The sequence below is a fragment of the Papio anubis genome, chromosome 9, assembly GCF_008728515.1.
Source record: "Papio anubis isolate 15944 chromosome 9, Panubis1.0, whole genome shotgun sequence".
Lineage (NCBI taxonomy): Eukaryota > Metazoa > Chordata > Mammalia > Primates > Cercopithecidae > Papio > Papio anubis.
Genome location: NC_044984.1, coordinates 121,248,462 through 121,275,926, shown reverse-complemented (window position 1 = coordinate 121,275,926; position 27,465 = coordinate 121,248,462). Strand labels below are relative to the sequence as shown.

The 27,465-nt window shown below is 43.9% G+C and overlaps 1 protein-coding gene across 7 annotated transcripts; it reads right to left on the bottom strand.

Moving 5' to 3' along the window:
- Window positions 1-310: 310 nt before the first annotated feature.
- Window positions 311-23,985, bottom strand: LOC116268953. 7 transcript variants are annotated; one of them, XR_004176246.1, is made up of 5 exons: window positions 12,410-12,603; window positions 12,066-12,121; window positions 3,953-4,071; window positions 1,480-3,842; window positions 311-736 (listed from the first exon to the last, which is right to left on the bottom strand). XR_004176246.1 is itself a non-coding variant. In XM_031650923.1 (2 exons), exon 1 carries the CDS (start codon window positions 23,616-23,618, stop codon window positions 22,860-22,862), a length of 759 nt encoding a protein of 252 aa, XP_031506783.1. In that variant the 5' UTR covers window positions 23,619-23,985; the 3' UTR covers window positions 10,304-10,388; window positions 22,839-22,859. The 7 variants fall into 7 exon arrangements, 1 of the variants encoding a protein (XP_031506783.1); XR_004176244.1 differs by lacking the exon at window positions 12,066-12,121; XR_004176247.1 differs by lacking the exon at window positions 12,066-12,121 and having other exon boundaries at window positions 3,953-4,066.
- Between the last annotated feature and the right edge of the window lie 3,480 nt (window positions 23,986-27,465).

The following is a 27,465-nucleotide window of genomic DNA, read 5'->3' as shown; positions in this document are numbered from 1 at the left end:
TGGCTCCACACATCAAAAGATTGGGGAAGGAATACTTATTTATTTATTTATTTATTTATTTATTCATTTATTTTGAGACGGAGTTTCGCTCTTGTTGCCCAGGCTGCAGTGCAATGGCGTGATCTCGGCTCACTGCAACCTCTGCTTCCCGAGTTCAAGCGATTCTCCTGCCTCAGCCTCCCTACTAGCTGGGATTGCAGGCGTGCACCACCACGCCTAGCTAATTTTGTATTTTTAGTAGAGAGGGGGTTTCTCCATGTTGGTCAGGTTGGTCTCGAACTCCTGACCTCAGGTGATCTGCTCACCTTGACCTCCCAAAGTGCTGAGATTACAGGTGTGAGCCACCGCTCCCGGCCCATACTTTTAAATTAAAAGAAAAGAGTAATTATATAGAGTAGAGATCACTGTTTAAACAATTTCTCAATCTGTATCTTTTTAAAATGAAGCCACCAACTGATAAAGTCACTTTTTTATGAAGCCTTGTCCTGGAGGGCGGCTTCTGTAGTGCTAGGTGGGTCCGCAGAGCTCAGCTGCCCTCTGCTGCAGACGAGTGTTGCATCCTTAGACAAATCATTTCTGCTCTGAACCTTCATTTTGCCTTCTGCATATGAGGTGTTTGATGAAAACAATTTCTGAGGTTCCTTCATTTCCAATATGCGAGGATTCCATAAGCAAACCAATCTGTGGGTGTGCACTTGGAAAGGAGAGAGCTCTGTAGCGACGAACAAGTTTTACCCTATGACAGAATGACAAAATTCAGTAAAGAGCAGGGCTCCCATAATATAAGAAAATAACCACTGCCAGCCCATGAGAACGTTTTAGAGGGGAATGTCAAAAACATATTACCATACAAAATGTTAATATATGTTAAAATATGTGAAAGTAATTAACAAAATGAGGAAAAACTCTCTTTTAAACTTTCTGATGAATTTTGGAAGGAAGTCTCAATTGAGGGGACTCTTTTGAACACTTGTCTGTCTCCCCTTTAAACAGGAACAACTATGACTTAAGACCAGGGCCTTCAGGAATCTATACCCCTAACTTGAACTTCATAACACTGGAGGGGTATTTTTTGGCATGATTATTATTGTTACACTTTATTTATAGCCAGAAAGTTTAATTTTTTCATTTACAGAAGTGATATCAAGTTTCTGTTTTAGGTAAATTCATGTAAATAAGCATATGAGTTGATTTAAAGAAATATATTGATTGAACAATATTTCTCATGATGTGTACATGTGGAAGAAACAGTGGAATCAGATGAGAGAGGTATGTTTGCAGCGGTCAGTCCCTGAGGGCAGGAGTCTCCATCTGTTCCATCTTCACCACTAACAACTCATGGGACCTCCAAGAATGGAAGTCACAAACAAAACATGCTTTCACACAATTTAAAGGAAAATGTAAGATGTGTAAAATGAAAACGCACACATTTATACTTTCCAATCGCTGTCTCACACACAGACACATACACGTACACACCTTTTCAAAGTGGAAATATGTCTGTCGTAAGACCGTGGGTGGTTCATTGCTGAAACACATTATCCCGTTTCATGAACAATGTTACCACAGTGAATTCAATGTGATTTCTTGTCATAACCATCCAGCAACCTCACATTGACACAGGCCGTGTGAAGTTTTCAAAAGCTCCATTGATTAAATCTCTATGGATCTGATGGTCTGGTTCCTGTTTGTCAGATAAGAACCTAGAGCTCTGTGAGGCAAAAGGACTTGGCAAAATTCACATCGATTTAGGGCCAGATCTCTGCATGCCCAACCCCAATGTGGCTTCTCTTTCCACTGTCCCATCTACAAATTGTGGGAAGATGGTAAAACTGTCTCTTGTTCCTGTCCTTGTCCATTGCTGCATTATCACGCCGCCTGGGAACATCGCTCTAAATAAAAACAGATACAAACAGGGGTGATCTCAACCACAAGTTAGAGAGAAGTTACACTTAGGTTACTGAAAATGAACATTTGCCTTAGAAGCAAACATGAATTACATCACATTTTTCTTCAGTATTTTAGGAGAATGAAGCTATTGATAAAATGATACAATGAAAATAAACAGAATTACACAATTATATCTATGTAAGTCCAACACTCAAGGGAGAACACTGTTATTTTTCTTTGATTCTCTCCAGCAACAGAAAGCCATTCTGGCTGTCCTATGAGAAACAAAAAAAAATATAGGAAGGAAATTGACTGGGTTTGAGAAGGACAGGAAAGGTTGGAAAGCCTTGGATACACACAGGCAGCCCCAGGACACATCACATAGGCATCAGGGTCACACCAAGAAGAGCTGGTCAGATTCAGCAGACCCGGCATTGACACCAGATGGCATTCATCAGTCATCACCTGTACCCAGAGGCCATACGAACGGCTGTACCTGGCAGGTATTTCTATCAACAGTGGCTGCACATTCCCTGTGGACCAGCCAGTAGGAACCATGTCTGCCATGGAGTTTCCGCTCAGTTTCCTGTGAAAATACGCACACACACAGGCACACACACAAACACACATGCACATACAGACATGCACATGCATGCATTAGAACGCTCAAAGCCCATTATAGACTGTGACATATACTCCTTAAAATTAATAGGCAAGACAATAACACAATAATGGTTTAGCCACTTAGTATACAACAAGCTGCTTCCTCACCCCCATAAATAGCATCTGCATACCTGAGCCTTATTAATTTCTTCATGTCTATTCAATTATTTTTACGGTAAAAAGTAAGGTGGTATTACTCTATACCAATGGTCAGCGAAATGTTGCATGGGCCAAATCAGAACCTCTTAATTTTGTTTGGTGAATTAAGAGAGTTTATTTTTTTTACATGTTTTAATGATAATAAAAATGAACAGAATATTGTGTGGTGTGACAAGTACAGGAAGTTTACATCTCAGTGCCTATAAGTAGAGTTTTATAGTAAAATGTCCATAATCATTTTCCTGCATATTATCTGTAGCTTTCTTACAAAAATAACCCTAAGACTAGTCTAATGATGAGGAAAACATTAGACAAACACCAAAGAAGAAACATTCTGCAAAATCTGACCACTATTTCTCAAAACCATCAAGATCATTTGAAACAAGGAGAGACTGAGAAATTGCAACAGTCCAGAGGAGATTAAGCAAATATGATACTTAAGCAATTGGGTGTCCTGGTTTCTATTAATTAGTCAACTATTTATGGTTTCCATTAATTTAATAGCTAACTGTATATTCTATTAACTATTTAACTAATAGAAAAAAAAAGGGGAATCAAGGAACAGAAAGAAAACATTCATAGAAAAACTGGCAACATCCAAGTACAATCTGGAGTGTAGTTGATAGTAATGCCTCAGTGTTGGTATATTAGTTTTAAAAAGTATACCATGGTCATGTAAAATGGTAATAAGGGGGAAATAGATGAGAGGTATAAGAAAACATTCTATACTATCTTTGCAACTTCTCTTTAAATTTAAAATTATTCCAAAATAAAAAAGCATGCTAAAAACTAGAAAGCAGGATTTTAATTCTAAGGGAAAGGAAAATTCTTCATATATCTAATCCAAAAAAATAAATAAATAAACATGGAAGTCAGCATGAGTTTGTTTCTAGGGAATGATCTTCTCAGATGAGAAGGGGCCATTAGGTAGTAGGAGGTGGCAGGTCTCGTTTCAGTGTTTACACATGGCTCCACACAGAGCTACAGACTGAGTTCCTTAGCAGGTTCCGTAGGAGGTCCTTTGAAGAAGGGCTGCTCTGCATTCGATATGTAGAAACTTGTGGAGAAGATGAGGAAACTGAGGAAAGCCACCAATGCAGTCCACAATCCAATCCCTTGACTCCCTGCAACTTCACAAAAAAGGAAAAGCAAAGAAATAGTAATTAACGCAATGCATACAAACTGAGGTCTACCCATCACTTCCAAAAATTGCTTTCCCCAACAGTGAAAATTCACATACAGAATATTCCCCAGTGACTTCTATCAGGCAATGTAGAAAGGGAGAATCAGATTCAGCATTGACTAGTTGATACTGTGACTCAACAGTCTCCATCTCTGAAAGTGTTGATTCTTCCTTTTCTTAAAGGAAAGAAAAACAGGAATCAATATCAATTGGTTGTAAACCTTGTGCACAGAAAGCTGCCCATCAGCCAGAACTATTTTTGACATCCCGCCTGTGGAAGGTGGCACGCTGATACTTGAGAACTTTTGCTTATTTCCATCGTCCCTTTATGTTGCATCTACTTGGGAAGCCTGTTAAGGAAACATTCAGATATCTCCATCATTTCCATTAAAATGAGAATAATGCTGTGGGAGAACATTTACACTTCTATAATCTTCCTTTCTATAAAAATTAAAAGTCATGCCTCATAGATGCTACTGAAGGGGACTAAAGATTGAAACTCAAGCATATTAACTACAGTATCACTTATAACATCAAACCAAATAAACAGCAAATATGCTGCAGCCATGTCCGTGAATTGGAATCTGATATTTACAAACGGAACAATCCTGGGCAAGCTGCTTCGTCTTCCTACAATTCACAGTTCCTTACGTAGGACATGGGATGATAATAGATTCGACTTCACTGGGTGATTGTGAGCATCATACAAGTTCCTAGGCTAAAACACTTAGAAGAGTTACTGGCATGTTTAAATAATAAATATCCCCTTGTGATTGTCTTTATTAATAATCAGCATTAAATGCTAATAAATAAGGGACTGCATAAATAAATCAGGATACGCTTTTTAAAGTGTGTATTTCACCGGGCGCAGTGGCTCAAGCCTGTAATCCCAGCACTTTGGGAGGCCAAGACGGGCGGATCACGAGGTCAGGAGATCGAGACCATCCTGGCTAACACGGTGAAACCCCGTCTCTACTAACAAAATACAAAAAACTAGCCGGGCGAGGTGGCGGCGCCTGTAGTCCCAGCTACTCGGGAGGCTGAGGCGGGAGAATGGCGGGAACCCGGGAGGCGGAGCTTGCAGTGAGCTGAGATCCGGCCACTGCACTCCAGCCTGGGCGACAGAGGGAGACTCCCTCTCAAAAAAAAAAAAAAGTGTGTATTTATAATTCATCATCTAAGAACTTCTTCTATGGAAATAATCATTTTGGAAAGAGATATATGTGCCAAGATGTTCGTGGTAATCATTATTTATGACAGCAAGAAACCTTTGGAAGCAACCTGCATCTCCATCATTAAAGGGATTAAATAAATATGGTTCAGACATGCTATAAATAGGATATCAAATCACCATCAGAACCATGACTTGAAGATAATACAGTATCACGGGAAGCATTTGCAATGTGTCACATGAAACAGCATTTATAAAATGCTATTTAACCAAAACTAATAAGTTTCTTACACAAGTGTACATGTGTATATGTAAAATATATAAAGCATATGTAATTATGTCACACATATTTGTTATTTTAAGGGGATCTTCAGCAACATTTCTAATCGGAAATGCGACCCTATAGATGGGACAGGGTCCAGATAGAGATGAAAAGAGGAAGCCATGCCTTAGGAGATCATTCTCAGAAGAATATCTGCTGTAACTTGTATTTGACAAGGTAAAGCGATGCAGAAGCATCATTAATAAAGAATCTGGGAACAATCCAATGTCACGTTTAGTTGGTTAATTTCCCCTTGTAGAAATGGCCAGTTACCTTTCCGGTGAATCAATTCATAAAGCGATGGAGGTTGAGAAGCGGGGCTTCTGCGAGCACAGCACTCTGTGCAGTGTGATCCTTCCGCTGGCGTCCGAAGACATGCAGCCCAACACAGGCAGATTTCAGATTTTCAGCTTTTATCTTCTCCCCACATCCAGGAGGAATCCCATGAAAGATTAAATTCCGATTGCATTCCAGATATGGAACAAAGAACTTAAAGAAAAGGCAAAGCTGAAATAGGCTTTCTTTCCATCACGGATGGGTTTCTCATCTCCTTTATCTTTTAGGTGGATATTTTGATACCTTTTGATTTATAAAAAATTTAAGAATGCAGTTTCTTTTTTCTTTCAGTTTTGTGGCAAAATCCTCTGCTTTATGTGAAATCGCTGCAGTAAAATGCTGTGTAAATTTTATCTGGAAGGTTCTGTGGAAAGCCATAAACATCAGCTGCCAATGCCTCATTTTGTCCAAGGGCCAGGTTGCAACAAAATATATTTAAATTTAGAAATATATATTGAATTTTTATAAAGCTACAAAAATATGTCTTGAGGAATACACAGTAGTTTGACAAGCCAACACCTCTCTTTTTAATCCAAAATTCAAAAGGTAGTATAATTCTTTCTTTCCCAGCAGCAGAGGAAGTGACTATTGCAACCCACATTCTGAGTGTGAAATGAGGCCTCATTCAGTTTCCTAATATCCAAGATTGTTTTTCAGCACCCAGCTGAATAAAGTATATCCTGGGAAGAGAGAAGAAGAAAGTCTTAATGAGGCCCAGCTCTACAGGGCCTCTCATTACTGGCCTGGTTATGAGCTACAGAAATAATCAAGCATAGAGGTTCAGAGAAAGACAGAGTGAATTTGTGAGGCTTGCCAGACGAGCGCCATGGGAGAAGCTTCCTCCAGCCCAGCAGTGCCAAGAGAAGCTGGCTCGAGAGAAGCCTCAAAGAGCTTTGGGGGAAAGCTAATGGCCCATTGGAAGGAAGCCACTCCCAGGGTCTTGGGAACCCTGGCAGGAGACTGTGGCCCACAGCACTTCCACGGACTTAACTGCCTCATTTGTAGCTGTGCTTGGAACACATACATCATCTCTGGAAAGGTGCCTCTGTCAGGATTGAGGAAGCCCTGAATGCAAACACTCCGGCAGTGTGACAAGGCCCCTGATACAACCTGCAGACTTGAAAGCCTGCCATATCCTCCCCACATCTCTATAAAGCTAATTACCCGCTGCATGGCCAACGGGGAAAGAAGTCGTGGCATTTCCACAGCTGAGGCTGTTCCTGTAGCATAGACAGCTGACGACTCAGGCACAGAGAACCAAACTCAGATCTCCTTCCAATGGGCCACCTGACCAGACTTTCAAAAATCTCCAGCAAGATCAATGCCTCATTAAATACCGAAATGTAGCCATGCAGCGTCGCTGACAATACACAGTTACATACCCTCCTGGGTCCATGGTCTTGCCTGCCAAGAGCTTGAAGAAGCCTTGGTAAGTAAACTGATACTCATCTGGGGTGGTGGTGTTCATGTCACTGCTTACGGTGAAGGAAAGGGCCAAAGGTTCCTCATACTCTTCTAACCAGCCTTGTCTGAAATATCGGTTTCTGATTTATTGACACATCTTCCTCCGTGCTGTCTTCATGGCTCTCACTGGCTCCTTGCTCAGCCTGGAAACCTCTCTACCAGGATGTGTGCAGAGATGTCAGCCCCTGGTCAGGCATCCTCAGCTATCTGTCACCCCCTCAAAGAGGCCCTCTGTCGTCTGCCAATCTACAGTTGATACCCCCATGACTTTCCCATAGAGAGAATTCCCAGTAAACAGTTCTTCTTGTTCTCGCTTCTAGTCAAATTTTCCCCAGAAAAAGTCACATTTCCGACAAGACTTGTTTCTGAAAAGCCTCTACGTGCCTGTCAACTGCCGGTTTGTCCTGGGCCCCCAAACACCTTCTTCTGTTGTGTATGCCTCAGAAATGCATTTCCCAGGCTCTCTCCCGCCGACTCTCAGCAGGTTCAGCCAGTTTGGAGGCACTGGTGCAAGGCTGGAGGAGAAGAAGAAGGAAGAACTTGAGTATGTTTTTCTTCCTGCTTCTTGCAGCATTTTCTGCTAATGCCTTTGTCTCCTCTGTGGTTCCAGCTCCTTGAGAGCTCCCCTTACCATCTTCTCAGATCCGCCAGCAACATCATCCAGGACAACCACGGCTGTGGTTCTAACTTCCACCAAACAGTCCCCGTACTTGGGCACTAGCAGTATCATCCCTTCCCTCTGTTCCTCCAACCATAGGAGTGGTAACAGTTTCTTGCAACTCTTAACCTCTGCTTTATTTTCTCAAGAAATATTAAGCCTTTTTAAAGCTTTTCTACACCTAGGTAAATAATCCCTATACTAAATCCCTCTGTTAAAATACCTAGAAGATTTTTTGTTTTCCTAGCTGGAATGTGTCTTAGAGATTCAGTCATTTCATCCTATTTTGTTTCCTTAAAAGCATTTATTGCTACCTAAAAGTGTCCTGTGTGTATGTTTTTTTTACTCTTCCATCAACCATCAACCCCCTAAAAATGTCCAGCTTCCTGAGAGGAAACATTTTGGTATTTAGCTCACTGTTGCATCCCAAGTGCCTAGTGGGAGGTATTACATCTTTGCCAAATGAATAAAAATTAGTGCATCAAGAAAGATGGCCTCCAATTAAAACGTGAAATAAGATGTATTAAAGAGTGGACAGCAGACCACATGGATAGATATGTGATGAGCAAACACTGTAAAATATTAACTTGAATCTAGGAGCTGGTATACGGATGTTCACTGAGCAATCCTAGTAGCTCTGTCACTACCTCAATAGGGGGCAGCTGATGTCCTGAGAAGCTGAGACACCTGAGCTGGAGTCCCAGGACTGCATGAGCCCACTGTAGGTACTGAGAGAAACCACATAAGTCCTCTGAGGTTCGATTTGTTTTCTCTGTATTAAATGGGATTTTGTAGTCTCTCCACCCACCAAAAACACACCATGAGACAATTTAAATGTGCCCTTAACCTTTGACTTCATTTTGATGAGACCATGCACGAGTCCATTTGTTGGGGTCCGCGTGTTTCCTAAACAAAGGAATGAACACACAAGACAACACAAGACAAGACAAACATGGCGGCCACCTCGAATGGCGCGCTCTGCTTTATTTTATACAGTTATTTGTGGAATGTTGCCAAGTCACAAGACACATTGTTGTTTTTCTGACCTTTCCCTGACTTTCTGGATTTTCAAGATGTTTACACATAAACAAGCCCCCAACGCCCTGCTTCGTTTGCAAGAGCAGGACTTATTGGGAATGCCCTGCTTCGTTTGCAAGAGCAGGACTTATCGGGAACACCCTGTTTGTGAGCATGTAGTCCTCTACATCCATTTGCTTTGGACTTCTCACTAATTGAGACTGATCTTCCTCTCCTTTGGCCATTATGTATATCAGTAAGGATTCTTTTTAAAGAAATCTATAAAACACACAGTCACGAGGAGTAGACTGGCTTCGGACTCAGATGGATTCAGGTGCCAACAGTGGCACCAACATGCTTTTTCATTCATCTCTCAGTTTCGCTTTCCATGGTGTGGCTTTTTGCTTAAGCTCCACATGGTGACAAGAACACCATCTCCCAAACATTGTTCAGTCCATCAAGAACTGGTTAGGGTTCCTTTTCCACAAGTCACAGTAGAAGAAGGAAGAAGCCATGCTGCATGTCATCGTCTCTAGTGGGTCATGTGTCATCCTTAACACTATCACTGTGGCCTGCGGGGAGAATGTATTGAGTAGCCCAGCCTATGCCAGGAGGCCCCCTCCCGAGCCCTAAAAAAAAAAAAAGTTAGTTTTTCCTGAAGTACAAAGCTGGAAGGTAGGGGACCGGTGGTGCTTTTCCGTAGCATTCTTAGATACTGTTAGGACAGGAAGGGCAAAGGAATGCTAAGAAGAAAAACATCAACAATTATTCATTCCCAAACCCAAACAAAATAGTAAAATAATAATATAATCTGACTTATTCAACTCAGTAATCTTGTTTAAAAAAAAAAAAAAAAAAGAAATAAAAGAGAAACCAAGAGTGCCCTCAGAGTGTACCAGATATTTAAGCAATTATTCTGGAGAAAAAAGTTACTGTTGGAATTGACTCTTTTTTTTTTTTTTTAACAGACCGTCTGAACCCAGTGCCACGAATGAACAAACAGATATACTTTATGACACTGAGTCTTCAGTAATAAGCTCAATAGGCAATGACAAAATTGGATGTATATGCAAGTTAATCCCCCACCAATGTGATCTTGCCACTTTTATTAATTTCCTCCAAAAGCTTAGGTTAGAGATCCAAAATGGATCGCCTGCTTGATGACATTTTTCTTCTAATTTAACACAATTTTTAACATCGAATTAGTTGTCAATCTTTAAAAAATCAAATTAGCATAGAAAATCAACATAGAAAATCAACATAAAAAATCCAGATCTCTAGCTTTTCTTTGAAAATATAAAAAGATCTGGAAAGTGGGACATACATTTCTCCTGGCACTAGTCAGATGGCCCTCAGTGGCCTCTGAGCACTTTACATGGGGCCTCTGTCCTAAGGTTCGCCTCAGTCCCCACCATTCCCTCCTGCCCCATGCCCAGACTTGCCTCATTTGTGTCCTCTGCCTGGCCTTCCTGTCACCCCTTCAGGGAACTGTGTGAGAACAAGGCCAACATTGGGAAAAGCAGCACTGGAGATGGAGACAGAATCCCAATGACACATTTGAATACCAGGACCCAGGGTGAGTTTACAACCCTGACCTAGGCATTGACTCCTCATCAATATAGTAGTTTAATTTTTTTATAAAAAAGATAAAATACAAGTCATCCAGGATAACTTGGGGAAGGCAATTTCTTATACGGACTGGCTCACCAAAACTAGAGGGACAGAACAATCATGTTGGTTTTTTCTTGTGGAAAGACCTCTGCGATGGACTGAACTGTGTCCCCCAAAATTCATATGTTGAAGCCCTAGCATCCAATCTGGCTGAATTTGGAGTAAGGAATTAATTAAGGTTAAAGTAGGTGGTAATGATGGAGCCCTGGTCTGAAAGGACCCTTCTAAGGAGAGAGAGCTGAATGCTCGCTGTTTCTCTCTGCCACATGAAGACACTGTGAGAAGGTGGTTGTCTGCAAGCTGGGAAGAAAGCCCTGGAACTAATCAGCAGACACTTTGCTCTTGGGCTTCCAGTCTCCAGAACTGTGAGAAAATAAAATTTAAGCCACTCAGCCTATGGTATTTTATGGCAGTGCCAGAAGACTAATGCAACTACCTTAAGGAAATTAAGACTGCTTCAAAATGGCCATAACACTTGATGTATTAATGGGTGCTTCTCAAGAGTTGAAACAGTGTCAGCTCAGGAGCTTAACTGTCACTCCTGCCATCTTTTTCATGGTATTATATTTACCATTATATTATGTTTAACTTATGATACAAAAAATGATCATATCATTTCTATCAGAACTAATTATGTAAAGGCCCCTATTACACATATGACATAGCCAATACATATCCAAAGCAGAAAACAGTTTTATCCCTGGGAACAAACAATTTAGTTGGGAAGAGAAGATGTATGCTCACAATAAATACTGATGCATACATGAGAATACATAATGCAACACTAGAAGTGCTCAATACAGTTTCAACTATTGTCAGAGTTTAGAAAAAGAAGAAATCAATGAGTTTGAAATAATCACAAATAGGTAATGAAATTAATCTTGACTATTAATTGTTAACTATACATCGAGCATGAGTTAAGTACTTTGCATCTACTAAGTTATATTAGGTTAAGAAGTTTGCCCGCTGGCACAAAACTAGCAAGGGGTGAGTTAGGGTTTGAACTCAGGCTCCAGAGACTGTGCTTAGATGAACTATTTCCTTCCTGATCCTTTAACCAGCTGCAGGTTGTGTGCAAGTTTCCCTTTGAACTGATGGCTGGTAAAAGTCACAGGCTCTGTCATGTCCTTCTCTTGTGTCCCCCAGTAGGTAGTCCTGTTAAGTACCCAAAGCAGGCCTCATCATTGTTTTAATTAGCAATGTTTCAGGAAACGTCTGTGGAATAAAACCTATAAAGAGGAACTCAAGAAAAAAAAATAGAAGATTTGTTATACCACAAGCCTTAGAAATCTCCAACCCAAAGTCACAATAAGAACAGTTTGAACAAGAGCCTTGGAGGAAACTGGGAGACAAAAACAGGAGAATTGCTTGAACCCAGGAGGCAGAGGTTTCGGTGAGCCGAGATCGCTCCATTGCACTCCGGCCTGGGAAACAAGAGCAAAATACCATCTCAAAAAACAAACAAACAAACAAACAAACAAACAAAAAAACTGTATCCCTTATTCCTCAAACCTAATTAAGCACTACTTACTCTGTGACATGTCTTAACTACTTGTTGAGGATGTGGAAACGTCCAAGGCATGACTTCTGTTCAGCTCATATAGTGGAGAAGACAAACCCACAAATCAAATGCTGTGTGTAATGCATTGCAGTGTATACATGTGAACTTTGCATATGGAAAGTCAGCCTAGGAGGGAAGAACATCAATCCTTTCTCTGGAGCTGGTTTTGAGGGACAAGAAGAAGTGACTGGGAGGCACATGAGTGTCTGTTGGAGGTGGATAGATAAACTCCATGTGCAAGACTATGAGGGCGAAAAGATTACTATCAAGCAAAAGCAAATTACGTTCTATGGAGAACAGAGTGACAACAGTACCCGTATCTGGCATCTGTGTTTCTTCCTGTCCAGCACCAACACTTCTCTCTGAAAAACATCCTTTCTCATTTTTGGTCCCTGTGGTCTGGGTGGGATGAACCCCACCCCAACCCTAGTTCCAAGACTGGTCATAATGCCGGCAGTCATGACCTCACAACGTTCTATGCACCTGGAGCCTGGATAGAGTGATGCCTTCAGGTGTGGCATGTGATCACAGGCAACTCAGGATCAGCTCTCCAGCCCCAGAACGTCTGCTGGAACTGCTGTGAGTTGAAAGCTTTCTTCCCACTGAGGGGCAAAGCTTCTAGGTATCTGAAGATGTTGAAGACCATTTCTTGGAACAACAGAGGTAAATGCCCAGAGGATGAGAACATGTAGTCATTAGAAGAACCTGAAAGTTCGGTGTCACTGAAAGATGAAGTTCAGTAGAAGGAACAAACTGCAAAACACAAGCTGCAGAGGTTTAGGTAAGACTCAAATCACAAAAAGCCATTAAGGATTTTAAAATGCTTAGCCTTTATCCAAAGAGTAATGGAAAGGCACTGACATGACCTAAGCACAAATGAGAAGATTTGATTAAATATATCTCTCTACAATGATGGAGAATGGACCAAAAGCAGGTGGGGACAAGCACAGTAAACCCTGCTAGGGACTGCTAGAGTGACCCTGCAAGAATAGCCCTGAAGATAGAAAGAAGTAGATAGTTGCCAAAAATACCTGTGGAATACAAAAGTACCAGTGCCCACTAGATCAAACTACACAAGAATCTGCATCTCAGAAAAGGGCTGTGAGCTAGGGAAAGAGATTTAGAAGCCTTCAGCAGAGGGATGATGATTTAAGCCTTAGGAGTGGATGAAATTACCCAGAGAACATGCATAATGAGCAGAGAACCTGGAACAGCAGGGGCCAACATTTAGGATCTGTCAGACAACAAGGAGCCCAAGACTGAGACCTGTTAATCCGAAATACACTATTTTGTAAACTCCCTGCCATTATGCAGACGTTGGTCAAAGTGAAACATTCCACAAGGGTTCAGGCCATGAGAACCTGCCTGCCCAACTGCCTGACTTTATCACATTCTGCTGAGAAAAAGTCCAAGGCACATCACTATCACATTCTGCGAGAACAAGGCCCCAACTGCTTCATCACGGGTGCATCTTATTAACATCTTCCCCGGCAGCAAGCCATACTGCCCAGACCCCTCCCACCCATACCTGTAAGTATCCCAGCCTATAAGCAGTGGTGGGCACTGGCATTAAACTGGTGCTCCACCTCAGCCGGTTTACGCTGGACCTAAATGCCTGCATTTGCTGTTGAGCCGCTCTCTTGTTCTATGTGTGTCTTTAACCCTCACCTTGCCTTGGAAACCTAACAAGAAGGAGGAGCCAGGAAGGTAGGAGGAAGACAGAAGCCCATGGTGTTAAAAACAGTCAAAGGAATTGTGTAGAACAGTGATTCTCAAAGTGAGGTCCAGGAACTCTCGGGGCTCCCACGACCCTTGTAGGAGGTCCACACAAGCCAAAATATCTCTATATGGATACTAAGGTGTTATTTGTTGGTTTTGTTCTCATGAGCACATGAATGCAGAATGGAGGTTTCCAGAGGCTACTGGAAAGGTGATATTGCAACCAACTGGAGAAACAACATCATGAACTTTCTCCATTTTAATTTCTAATAAATATCAATGTTTATAAGCAAAATGGCTTTTTTGGTGGGGTGGTTCTCAACAATGTAAGGATAAACAGATCCTGTGATCAAAGTGTGAGAAGCACAGCCATAGAGAGCTTAATAAAGGACATCAGTATTAATGTCAAACGTTACTGAGGCCTCAAGGGAACTAACCAGTCAGAAGCAACCATCGAATTTAGCAATGGACTTGACTTACTTAGTGAGAGCCGTTCCGTGTCATGGTGCTTGTGTCCCCCAGTAGGCAGTCCTGTTAAGTACCCAAAGCAGGCCTCATCATTGTTTTAATTAACAGTGTTTAAGGAAATGTCTGTGGAATAAAACCTATAAAGAAGAACTCAAGAAAAAAAAGAACTCAACAACAACAAAAAAAAATAGAAGATTTGTTATACCACAAGCCAAGAGACACAGCACCATGACTGAGAGTGAGCAGGAGCTGTGGAAGTTGAATAATGCCTGAAGAGACCATTCTTTCCATGAGTATCCAAACCAACTCATGGTAGCATGAACCCATTTCATCTTCTACTACCCTTGGTAAAAAGGGAATGGCTACCACTGAGGGCATTAACTGGATATTTCCTGCACCACTGGGAGCTGCGTTGCCACGAGGTCTTTAGTTCTATTCAGCCATCCCTTTCCAACGCCCAATACCTGAAGCATCTCAGTGAAATGCCATTAAGATGTTTGCCGCACAGGTAGTCATGGCAACGGTGTGTCAGCCTGTGCTCTGTTTTCAGCCTTTTGTTGTTAACAGGTCAATAAGGAGGGCAGGGGGTCTCTTCTGCAGAATCTTCAATGGGATTTGCCGAACCAAAGTCCAAAACACAAGGAAACATCTTAGTGAATCCTGATTTGCTTAAGGAAATTAACGTTCTCTGTATCGCCCTTTGGACTTAATCTTTGACTAGGCCGAGGGTGGTTACGTGTGCAGAAAAGGATGTAGGAGGCCTGAGACTGCTGTCCTTAGAAAGATCTGCTTATAAGGTTGTCCTGTGACTGCTCTCTGGAAACTTGGATTTTGTGAGTTTCCAGCTTTCACTAACTAAGAAGAGTGGTGCATTGTGATAAAACTCTTCACACAAAGGACAGTCTATACTGAACACCTGCTTTCTTCCTTAGAGTTTTGGATTCAGGTACATGATAGGCAGAAAGTACCCAGGCAACCAGGATTCAGCAAAGACCTTGGGTGCTGCGTTTCTAATGAGCTTCCCTGATCCACATTTCACAATGCTGTTACCATAGGATGCAAAAGCTGGCACCCCCTGGACGACTGCAGTGGGAGGGGATTCCTGGAAGCTTGTGCCGGCGACCTATAGACTTTGCTCTGTGAGCCTTTTGTCTTTGCTGATTTTGCTTTACATCTTTTGTTGTGATAATTCACAGCGGCAGGTAAGCCTGTGTGCTGAATCCTTTGAGTTCTTACAGAGAGTAAGTGAATCTGGGGGTAGTTTTGGGGACTCTGCCACACAGTTTATCGCCGAGTATTACAGGATGATGCGAGAAAGCGTGGCCTTCAGAACGTGTGCAGGAGCTACCAGAAGATTATTTCTTACACTCAAAGGATTATGTGAGGATATAAGAACTGGGGACGTTGAAGCCCTGCTGCCACCACCAGTGAGGAACTCAGAGGTCCCAGGTGTCTTTTTCTGAAGCTGGGAGAGGAAAGCAGCACCCTGGGAACCACTGTGAAAGGACATTCCTGTACCTACACAGCTCCCATTACATGGGGCATGTGGAAAAACAGTCCATGGAGGCCCATGAAGTCTCATGTCTTAGGTTTTTAAAAAAGAAGCTTCTACCTTAAGAGAAGGAAGGTTAAACCATAGAATATCAAATCCTTATAAACAAGAGAAAAAGGGAAGAAGAAAAGTGATGAACACATTCTCATTTTATAAAAATTGACCAACTATAGACAAGCTAATGAAGGCATCTATCTTTCTGGAATTCTTCTGTAAAGACTGAAATATCTAATCAATAACTTTCCAGTGACAAAAGGGGTTACACCAGTAGTCCTTCCATTCAGTTCATACTTTTAATATGGATAAATATTTTGAAACATAAATGATAACTTCTCCAATTTTGTCAGAGATCCTGAGTCCACTCAGTAACACCACTCTGAATCCCTTCCTGTACCTCAAAGACAGAAATGAAAGAACCTGGCTCATTAATTTGAAACAGTAACCAAACCTGTTCCTTTTCCTAGCTGAGTTTTCCATGAAAATCCTCAACAGACTCTGTCCTACACGCTCTCCTACCCCAAAAGCTAAGACAAAACTAAGAGCTGTCTCTTTCAAGGACAGGGACAATCCTTATTACATTATTCCACTTCCTTATTGCAGATGACTACAACAAGCTTTATGGCAGAAAATAGTTAAATTTCCTCAGCTATAATAAGAATGCATCTTACAGGACCATGTAAAGGCTACAAGTAGCTCCAATCTAATCAATATAAATTTGAATTGGGCCAGCCACTTGTCACTCCTATATATGCATGTACACACACACACACGCACACACACACACGCACACACACGCGCCACACACACACGCACCTGCACACACACACACGCGCCACACACACACATGCGCACCCGCACACACACACCCACCCGCACACACACACACACACACACAAAGTCAATTTTCATTATTGACATTCTGTATTTGCAAATTTGCCTCCTCACTAGCCCTCATTTTTAACCCCCATATCAATACTTGTGGAACATCTGAAGTCATTTTTGTACATGGGCGGAGCAGCAAAAAATGTGAATCATCCAACCTGAGGTCAAACAGGCAGTGCCCTCCCTTCCTGCCCAGCTCTGTGAGCAACGGTCCTTCTGTGGTCTAGTCAGTTCCATGCTCTTCCTATTTTGGTTCATTTTGAGAGGAACTTTGCTGTTTAAAACAGTCCCCAACTGTAGGGTTGAAGTGCCATGTAGTTAGTTCCTAAGCACAAGGAAGTTGTCGTGTGCCTTGTGCAGAAAATATGTGTGTTAGATAAACTTTGCTCAGGTATGAGCTATGTAGTGCTGTCAGCTGTGAATTCAATGAAAATGAACCAATAATCTATATTAAATAAGGTGTCTTTATACAGAAGTACACATAAAATTATCTATTGATCAGTTGTGTAAACAAAGACTAAGAGAAACCTATCTCTGCAGTTTCCCTAGGAGCAATGTAGGGAAGGTGTTCAGTAGGTGTTAATTCATTGGAATATAACTGCTATGAATAATAGAAATTGTATGTATGATATATATACACACACACGTGTGTGTGTATGTGTGTGTGTGCAGATAGATTGACAAGGAGAATTAGAACTATAATTTTGAGAGAAAGAAATTAACACAATTCAGAATATTTTTTACTCTGACATTTTTTTTCACAGAGAGATTGTGGAACGGAATGACTCGCAGAGCTGCAGATTGAAGGTGTATTTTCATCCGACTTTGGTGATTGTGGTTCTAATCTCTCTGGGAAAAAGATATGTCTGGGGTGAGGATGGGCAGTGGTAGAACTGGCTAAACTACCCAGTCACACAGAGTTGCGTCTTACTTAAAACTCAGCTATTGCCATTCCCCTCAGGGAATCTCTGACTTCAGTTTGCGTGTTCAGTGAAGCGGCATATAAAAAGGGCTCAATCTCTAAAGTCTACATGGAAGCAGAATGCACCTAGCATCAGATTATTCCTAAAAAGTCTCTTTAAACCAAAACCTGCCATAAAGATGGTAAAGTTCTATATTGCAATATATTTAGCACAGATGGCTTTTTGTTCAGCATTACGACAGAGTGCTGCTGCTTCTGCTGAGCCCCAGTTGAAGATCTAGAGTTTAAAGCACCAAGCTGTAAAACAGTGAAGCAACTACACACACACACACACACACACACACACACACCCCACACACATACAGAATCCTGTCTCTAAAGACAAGAATGACAAGAGTCTCAAAGAAAGGAATCAACAGAGGGGCTCTGAGACTCACATGGCCTCTTGCTGGGCAGGGACACATTGAGTGGACAGATGGGTTGAGGCGTCTGTGTTTTCCCCATTGTACACTATCGCGTCTCCTATTCTGGGACGGACACATACACACTGACTGTGAACGCTAAATGTGCACAGTCCTAAATCAAGATCAGTTATGTGGAGGTGAGGATAATTGTAAATTTCTCTATTTGTTGGCTATAAATATTTGAACAAAAATATTAGAATGCCCGACATTTTAAGTAAGCTGATGTGGGAGATGCCTTCTGGCATGTCAAAAGGAAAGTCCATGATAACAACGATTGTGAAGGCAACATCAAGAATGATAAAGGACTCAACTTCCTGAGCATGTGCGATGTGCCCGACGTGGACACATGTGCCTTCCATTTCTTTCTTCATGTGAATCTCACCACAATGCTGTCGCGTTATCTATTACTAGCCCCATTTTACAGGTGAGAAAAATGAGACACAGAAGCCTGAAGCTACCCATCCCACAGCACACAGTGAGGGAGTGGTGAAGGCAGAATTTACAGGTGGGCTTTCTGGCCCTAGGGCCCATGCTTTCAATAACTACACTAAAACAAACATCGTGATAATGACATCGTTTGAAGGAAGCACATGCTGATAATAAAGACAACAAAGGAGGAAAGTAAATAGAGTAAGGAATAAAAATAAAATTGTCAGACCCTCAACTTTGCTAAGAAGCCTGTATAAATGGAAAGCTTTAGGAAGCCTGCTGCCACATTTATTGCAACTTTTATGGCCTGGAGAATGCTGCCTACTGCATTATTTTCTATATAAATGATGCTTAACAGTTTCAGAGCTTTTCACCCTTTTGGAAATATAATTAAAACTATGGAGCCCATTCAGAGGAAAAAATGCAAACAACCACAACATTTCAGAAAAAAAAATAAGAGAAAATTGACTCCATAATGCTTATCAGTGAACTGCAGGAGTCTCAGCCTACAGGGTAATTATTTCTGCTCTGAAACTGTTCATGATAGTTTTCTTTCAGATCTCAATAGCAGGAACACCTTCATGGCCTCTTTATGGCTGGTATGTTTTCTTCTCATGGACAGTGAGAAACATGTAATAAATTGTGTTTCCTTTTTGCTAGGAAATCCTGAGTTAAAGCTTTACTTCCCTCTCAGGAACCATCAAAGAGTCACAATCTGTATACCCCGGTCCAACATTTCCCCTGGATTTGATCTCCTTTCAATTGTTTTAGCCTTATTTTACAGTTCTTCCATCTATTTCTCTATGTTTCCATGTGTATGATCAAATGCTATTTCAGATGCCAACCATGAGCTAAAGCATATGTTGGAATTAGAGAAACAGAGGGATATACTTATATAAAATAACACATATAAATGCAATGCTGACTTTTTCTTTCCTTAAGAAGTCTTTAACAATTGCTTGGGAGGAATCTGCTTTTCACTGAAGCTTCAATATTTTCAGATCTTTTAATACCAGGTATCAAACTTATTCGCTGGGATGAATTATAGAAAGTTGCACCACTTTCTTCTGCCTCATTTATTCTCGTTGTAAATATGAGAATTTTAAAAAGTCTTCCTAATTCTTGCTTTCTGACGGATTCTATACAAACAGTTGTGGTGCTGTTCAGTAAACTACTAGAAACATGGGGAGGTGAACTAAGGAGATGGGAACTATGAAATGACCTATTTTAAGAAAATATTATGTGGGAAAATCAGATCTATGTCTCTAAGTCAAATGTATAATATATGTGTTTGTGGCTTTTCTCATCACCTGTATTAATCACACTCATCCTAGTTCATATTAAAGATGATCATTTCCTGTTCTCTCCACCATGGCCACCTGGTCCAAGCTGCCATTTTCATGCACCTGGATACCTGCTGTAACCTCAGCTGACCTTTTGTGTGTCCATTCTTGTTCCTTTGGGCCCAGTCTCCTCCCTCACAGCAGCAGAATGAGTCTACTAAAATGTGAAACAATTTCTGTCACTTCCTGGCCCAAAAGTCTCCAATAGTTTCCTGATGGGTTAGAATAAAATGTAGGTTCTTACCATGGGGTTCCATGTAAGTTTAGGTTTAAACGTTAAACAAAATACAAATTAATTTTTCTCTTGTGTTCATAAAGTCCAGAAGCCATCAGCCAAGGCTGAGGGGTAGTGTAGCTGCAGTGGAGATCCAGGCTTCACTTCTCTTACTGTTTCACTGCGCAGTTTCCATTTCCAAGGAACACCTCATGGTCTAAAACGGCTGCTAGAGCTCCTGTCATTACTAATGGTTCGTTTTCCAGCCATGACATAGGGACAAAGAAAGGCGACTTCCTCCACTGAAGTTCACTTCCTGGAGTTTACAGGTGCCACCCCTTTTTACATACTAAATCTTAGAACCTAGCTGGGCATGGTGGTGCGCACCTGTAATCCCAGCACTTTAGGAGGCTGAGGTGGGTGGATCATGAGGTCAGGAGATCGAGACCATCCTGGCTAACACGGTGAAATACCGTCTCTAATAAAAATACAAAAAAAAAAAAATTAGCCGGGCGTGGTGGCGGCGCCTGTAGTCCCAGCTACTCGGGAGGCTGAGGCAGGAGAATGGTGTGAACCCGGGAGGCGGAGCTTGAGTGAAGCAAGATGGCACCACTGCACTCCAGCCTGGGTGACAGAGCGAGACTCCGTCTCAAAAACAAACAAACAAACAAACAAATCTTAGGACCCAGGCACAGAGCCACACCCTGCTGCAGAAGAGGCTGGCAAAGGCAGTCCTTATTCTGGGTAATCAAGTGCCCACAGGAAAACATCAGGAGTTTGCTCCTGAGAAAGAGAAAGGAGAGTAGATACCGGACCCAGCTCTAATCTGAGACACACGTGGCTTGCCTGGACCACATGATGAGCTTCAGGACTCTGCCCACCTCCCTTCAGGACCCCTTTCCCACCCTCACTCTGCCCCAGCCACATGGCCGTCTCGCCCTTGTTCTTCCTTCCACGCTCCCAGCTAATTCCAGCCTCTGGGCTTTTGCACTAGCTGTTCCCTTGCCTGGACAGCTCCTCCCCAGATATTCTCTGGCCTCTTCCCTCACTTCACTCAAATATTTGCTCCCAAGTAAACCTCCTTGGGGAAATTTCTCTGCCCACGCCACCGCCAATAGTGGTCTGTCTCCTCACCTAGTTTTATCCTGCACCCTGTCACTCTGTCCCCTCACCTAGTTTTATCCTGCACCCTGTCACTCTGTCTCCTCACCTAGTTTTATCCTGCACCCTCTCACTCTTGTCTCCTCACCTAGTTTTATCCTGCACCCTCTCACTCTGTCTCCTCACCTAGTTTTATTCTGCACCCTGATACTGGAGATCTGTTTTGCAATTTAAATAAAAGGAAAAAAGGGAAGATATCTGCTACCCCACCCTCATCTCTGCCTAACTGGAAGCCTTGAAAGAAAATGGCAGTATTTAAAAAACATATTTTAAAAGTTCAGTCTGGCTCCTGAGGAAACCTGCAGGCTCAAGGAGAGTGGCTATCCCAGAATTTCAGGCTGCACATGACTTTTGAAAAGCAAACACATTTTTTTTTTCTCACTGAAATTGGCAGTATGTCCTTCCTATTGATTTTCCAGCTGAGCTGAAAGGGCTTTAGGCAGGAAGCAGCTGGAGAAAAAGTGCTTAGAAGATCTGTCTGTAAGCGGTCTAAGGTAGAGCTCTCCGCATTGAGAGCAGAGACCTAAGAAGACCCCACACCGCACGGAAAGTTTAACCAACAGGTGGTCTCGCTGCTGCGCGCAGAGCCCAGCCCTGTGGACACAGCTCGGGCGCGCGGGAAGCAGGCAAATGACATTCTCCTAGCGCTCCGGCTCTCAGGAGCCCGGGAACCCTGGACAGAGGCGCAGCCACCTTCCCAGCCTGAGGTGAGACTTTGCTCGCCATCCACGCAACCACGCGTGCCAGTAACCGGCGCGGAAAGGCGCGTAGGTGTCTCTCCCGGACCTGGAAGCCTCCCCCTCCGCTACTCATGTGGGTCGGCTTGATTCTACCTGGGCCCAACGTGTGCATGATAATAATGGCAGTGGTTAGCAGCTGCTAAGCTTTTCGTGCGCTTCAGGCGCTGTGCTATGTGCCTGTGCCTAACGTACCCACTAAATTCCCTCTGAGATGAAGTAATTCGTGCTGCAGAGATGGAGGAGTGGGGTGAAAGGCCTTCTGGAAAGCCCAGTTCTGTTCTACATTTCTGTACCCATCCACCAGAGACCCCCAGCCCCTCCTAGCAATCCTCAAACCACATCGGACCGGATCTCGGGTGTCTGTCGAGATGATCCCTCATTTCTGCCAACCTGGGACCCCCTGCGAGCTTCGCTGTGAACGCCTGCTCCCCGGTGGGCACAGCCTGGCTCTCAGGACCACAGGATGGAAGGGAAACAGGTGAAGGGAGACTGGCTCGTCCCTGGGACCCTCCCCGTCTGAGTTTAACTGAACTAGAGTGAGGGAGGCATGGAGCTCCATGGTTGGGGAAAAAGGAGTGCAAAGACCCGGGCTCTCCATCCTCATAGTCCCGCCAAGTCCTGGGGAGGGGGAAAGCAAGGGACAAGACCCGTCCGCTACATGCCCGCTGGCGCCGGATCTGCAAGTGATCCTCGGGAGGTCCAGGTAGGCGATAGGGTCCGCGGAGCCCCACAGTATCTACCTATCCAGCGCCCCCGCCCGATCCCCAAGATTAACTCCACGTTCAGCGCGTCCCCTCATCCCGCACCCAGAGAGGCCTCGCCACGGATGCCCTCTCTGCCCAGCCTCACCTGTGCCGGGGAAGGCGCCAATCACCGGGCCCAGTGCGCCGCACCAGCGGTGACCGCGTCCTCCCAGCTCGTCGAGTCCCTCGCACCCGTGGCCGTGTGTGCCAGGCGGGCTGCTTCCCCTCGGGTCCTCTTGACCGCGGCTCCAGCTCCCGCCGCTGCCCGCGCTGGAGACCTGACAACTTTTCTGAACCGCCGCCTCCAGCTCGCACCCTTCCTGGGCTCCAGGACCGTCCCCTGTGCTCCCCCATCTGCACCGTCGCCGCCCGGATCCGGAGCCGGAGACCGGCCTGGGCGCAGGAGGAGAGAGCGCGCGGGTGGCGGGGAGGGGAAATCGCTCCAGGGCTGCTGCTGGCGGCGCCGGGGACGGGGAGGAGACGGGGCCGCTCTTACCCGGGGCTGGAACTGCCTGTCCGCGTGGACCCGCTCCTCTGGCGCGGAAACTCCGAGTCTGCAGACTCCCGCAGTCCTGGAGACTTCTGCCGGGAACCCGGGACACCAAGAGGGGCCCAGCCCTTCCCCATCTCCCTCCTGACCGTCACTCCGGGCAGGAGGTCTGCGCTCCTCTTCCTCTCGAAATTGCGGGTCACATCTGCGGATGCCAGGAGAGCTCGTGCCTTCGGAAATTAAAAATCCCATCCAGTTGATTCGGAACCATCTTCCAGATACACTGAGAGGAAAAAGAGCAGCGTGCACGACCGTGTGAACAAGGGATGTACACGTGTTTGTATAAATGGACGTGTACCTGCATGTATACATGTGTAGGGGAAAACACTCAAACATGCGGAAACACACCAGAGAAAGGGTAATCGCTCACTGTTCACCCTTATTGACTCATTGAGTTTTTAACACAGTAAGCCTGTCTAACTATTTAGGTGAAAGTTCCTCCTTTTCCCCACAGAATTGTCCCTGCAACCGCAGGTTTTTAGTTGGTTTGGTTTGGGCTTTGCACCATGGGGCAGGAGGAATCCAAACTTTCCCTCTTCCCCCAGCCTTTCCCGCTGATTTGCACCCGGTGCGCTCTTCTTTCATGGAAGTTGCCGCTGCCACGGCCCAAACAGAAGATTTCTGTTCTGGCTTGATCTGCAGGGGGTGTGAGTCGGAGTCTGACCCCTCTCCCAACCCTGCCTCCAGTGAATGAACAGCATTCAGACACCAGCCTCGTCCCCTCCCCAGTCCCCAGGGCAGCACCCTCTGTGTCTGCAGACCGTGGAGGCAAGGCCCAGTCCCCCACACACACCTAGGGCTGGCTCAGTGCAACCTCAGAAAGGAAGCCTGCTTGCCCACAGCGTCACAGCAGTCTCCTTCAGTGGAGCACCGCGGGGTGTCCTGAGCCAGGAAGGCATTTCAGAAGAAAATAGAATAAAGAAAAACTCCTGTGATTAAATGACAATGAAAGAGATAGATGCTAGCAATGAAGAATCATTTTTTGTCTCCAAAATTGGGCTCAACAGGGCTGAGAGAGGAGGGGTGGGCTTGGACAACCCACTCATCCTGGGAGTATGCCCCTGATAAGCGTATTGGAGAGTTCTCCTCCCAGGATGAGCTTGAAGCCAGCTCACTGGTTTTCTAAGTTAGTTCCATTTGCCTGCAGTGGGGAGAAGGCAGCTGTGGTAACATCTCAGCCAGGCCAGGGTGGGATAGGAATAGCACTGGGGAGTCACAGGGTGGAAAAACCGAAACAACAGCTGAAACAAGAACTACACAAAGAAACAACTGAAAACCCAAAATATGGAACAAAACCAGCCAAAACCCAGTCAGGGTGACAGGCCCACGACTCTTCCGGGCAAACCCAATTAAGGGAGAAAGGCGGCATTCTTGGGGAGTCCCTGAAATCCCCTCTATATTAGTCTGATCTCATACTGCTAATAAAGACATTCCTGAAGCTGGGAAATTTATAAAGGAAAGATGTTTAATGGACTCACAGTTCCACATGGCTGGGGAGGCCTCACAATCATGGCGAAAGGCAAGGAGGAGCAAAGCCATGTCTTACATGGTGGCAGGCAAGAGAGCATGTACAGGGGACTCCCCTTTATAAAACCGTCAGATCTCATGAGACTTATTCACTACCATTTAAACCACCTCCATGATTCAATTATGTCCACCTGACCCCGCCCTTGACATGTGGGGATTATTGCCATTCAAGGTGAGATTTGGGTGGGGACACGGCCAAACCATGTCATTCTCTTTTTCTGGAACACCTAATAATTGTTCCACCCCCTAATTAAAGAAACACCAATTAAATCGGAATGCTGGGCGGTCACAGGAGAACCGGGAAAATATGAAGCAGCAATTTCACATAACTGCAGGAAAGGAGCTGTTAGAATTAGTGACAAGGACAAAGACAAGCCTGGGCTGATAAGACCCCAACAAACAAGGTGGGGGGCCAAGCTGGTTGAGACCAGCTGGATCTGACATGGTGATGGACTTGACTTATGCCCTACCCCAGACCTAATTGTACACTCGTTACCATCCAAAATCACAGACCCACGAGCACCATGATATATTTAGTATAAAAATGGGTGGCGCTCCAATTCTAAGAAATCCCTACTTTTTTTTTTCCCTAGAAAATATCATGATTATTCCACTGCCTAATTAGAAGAGCCTATAAAATTAAACATACAAATTCTGCCGTGTGCTTCTCACTGTCCCGAGCACGCCTGCACTTCTCTCTTACGTGTGTACTTTTGCTTTACAGTAAAAGCTTCTTGCCTTTTGCTTTATTCTGATTTGTCATCGAATTCTTCTCTCCATGGTGTCAAGAACCTGGACACTGCTGGGGCTAGGGTCCCACTGGCATCCAGATAGCCTCCTGAGCCCTTTGGCAACAAAAGGGTAATTGCAAAATGTGGCTTTCAATAGGTCTGCGTAGAAAACACACACACACACACACACACACACACACACACTGCTGAGAATTTCCCAAGACTCCTTTGATTTGCGTAGCCTACACATGACCTTGGGAAGCAGTTGCGGTTATAAAGCAGATGGAGACTGTCTGATCTTCCTAAAGCAACAGAAATATGTTATTCTCTCTCTCTCCTTCCCTCCCTTTCTCTGACACACACACACAAACACACACACACTTGCACACTTAAATATTGCTCTCCTCCTCAGTCCACTGAGAAATAAAACATAGCCCATTATTTCCAACCGATGGACTGGGGCCTCATCCAACCTTCCTTCCTTCTAGAATATGAACCACGAAGCTGTAAAGTTGTGCCCAGAGTTCCCCAGCTCTCTCTCGTGTGCGTTTACTTGCTGATTATCACTTGATCTTAGCCGAAAGGCCAAGAAGCGATATTTGCCGATTCTTTATCTCTCAGGTCCCCCTGCCCGGCCCCCGTGTGAGTTCCCTGGAGTGTGACTAGAGGGAGCAGTGCTTTCACAGTCTCTCCAGCGGGGCCGGGCACAGTGTGCATCACAGGACCGTTTGTTGCCTGAATGACTCCTGTGAAGCCATACAGTGTTAGCTTCATTTTAACGATGGAGACACCGAGAGGCAGACATGTCAAATTAAAGTCATCTACCTTGCAATATTAGTAGTATCTTTAGACCTGCAGATGCTCTTCTAGGCATAATACTTGAAGTAACTTATTTAATCTTTATGGAAACCCTAAAACTATGTACTCTCATAATACCAATTTTACACACAAGAAAACAAATGCTTAAAGCAAATGCTTAAAGAAGTCCAGTTACCTACTTGCTCAAGGTCACACGGCTGGTAGGTGATGGAGCCGAGACTCCAACTCAGATGGTCTAGCTTCAGAACTCATTTACTAGATGATTCATTTATTTATTTAATTTACTTACTTATTTGAGATGAGGCCTCACTCCCTTGCCCAGACTGGAGTGCAGTGGCACAGTCACAGCTCACTGAAGCCCTGATCTCCTGGGCTCAAGCGATCCTCCCACCCCACCCTCTAAGTAGCTGGAACTGCAGGTGGGCACCACCTTGCCTAGCTGCTGTTTTATTTTTTATTTTTAGCAGAGATGAGGTCTCACTATGTTGTCCAGGCTGGACAATTTTTTCCCCCTCAGCTTTATTGAGGTAAAGTTGAAAAATAATAACCGTATATATTTATGGTATACAGCAGGATGTTTTGCTAGAGGTATACATTGTGAAATGATTAACACAAGCCAATTAACATGTCCATCTCCTAGCCTCGTTACCACTGGGGAAGGCTTTGGTAGCATTTAAGATCTACTGTCTTAGCAAATTTTACCTACACAGTCCACGTTGGTTAACTATAGTCACCATGATGTCTAACAGAGCTCCAGAGTCTATTCATCCTAACGGAGACTTTTACCCTTCAACCCACATCCCCTGTGACCTCTGCCCAATAGGCAGCTTGGCGCTCAGTTATTTCTGGAAGTTGGCTCCTACCTGGACTGCAGCACACACCACTGGTCTCTGTTGACTCCCACTTGTTAGTACATTTGAGTCAAGTTTCACTCGCTTCAATTTTCTACTTAAACGAAGATAAATTATGTTTTGTAACTTTTACTTTACAAGACAGAAAAGCCCCCAGACCCCTGTGCTGTTCTGGAGTCAGAGCTTTCCAGGAAACCAGCCTCTGTGGAAATCGATCTTCCACGAAGGGTAGCAGGAGCCCAGCCTACCCAGGTG

Coding starts and splice junctions, on each gene's coding strand:
- LOC116268953 (XM_031650923.1), bottom strand. CDS start 23,618: ATGTTTGAGTGTTTTCCCCTACACATGTATACATGCAGGTACACGTCC.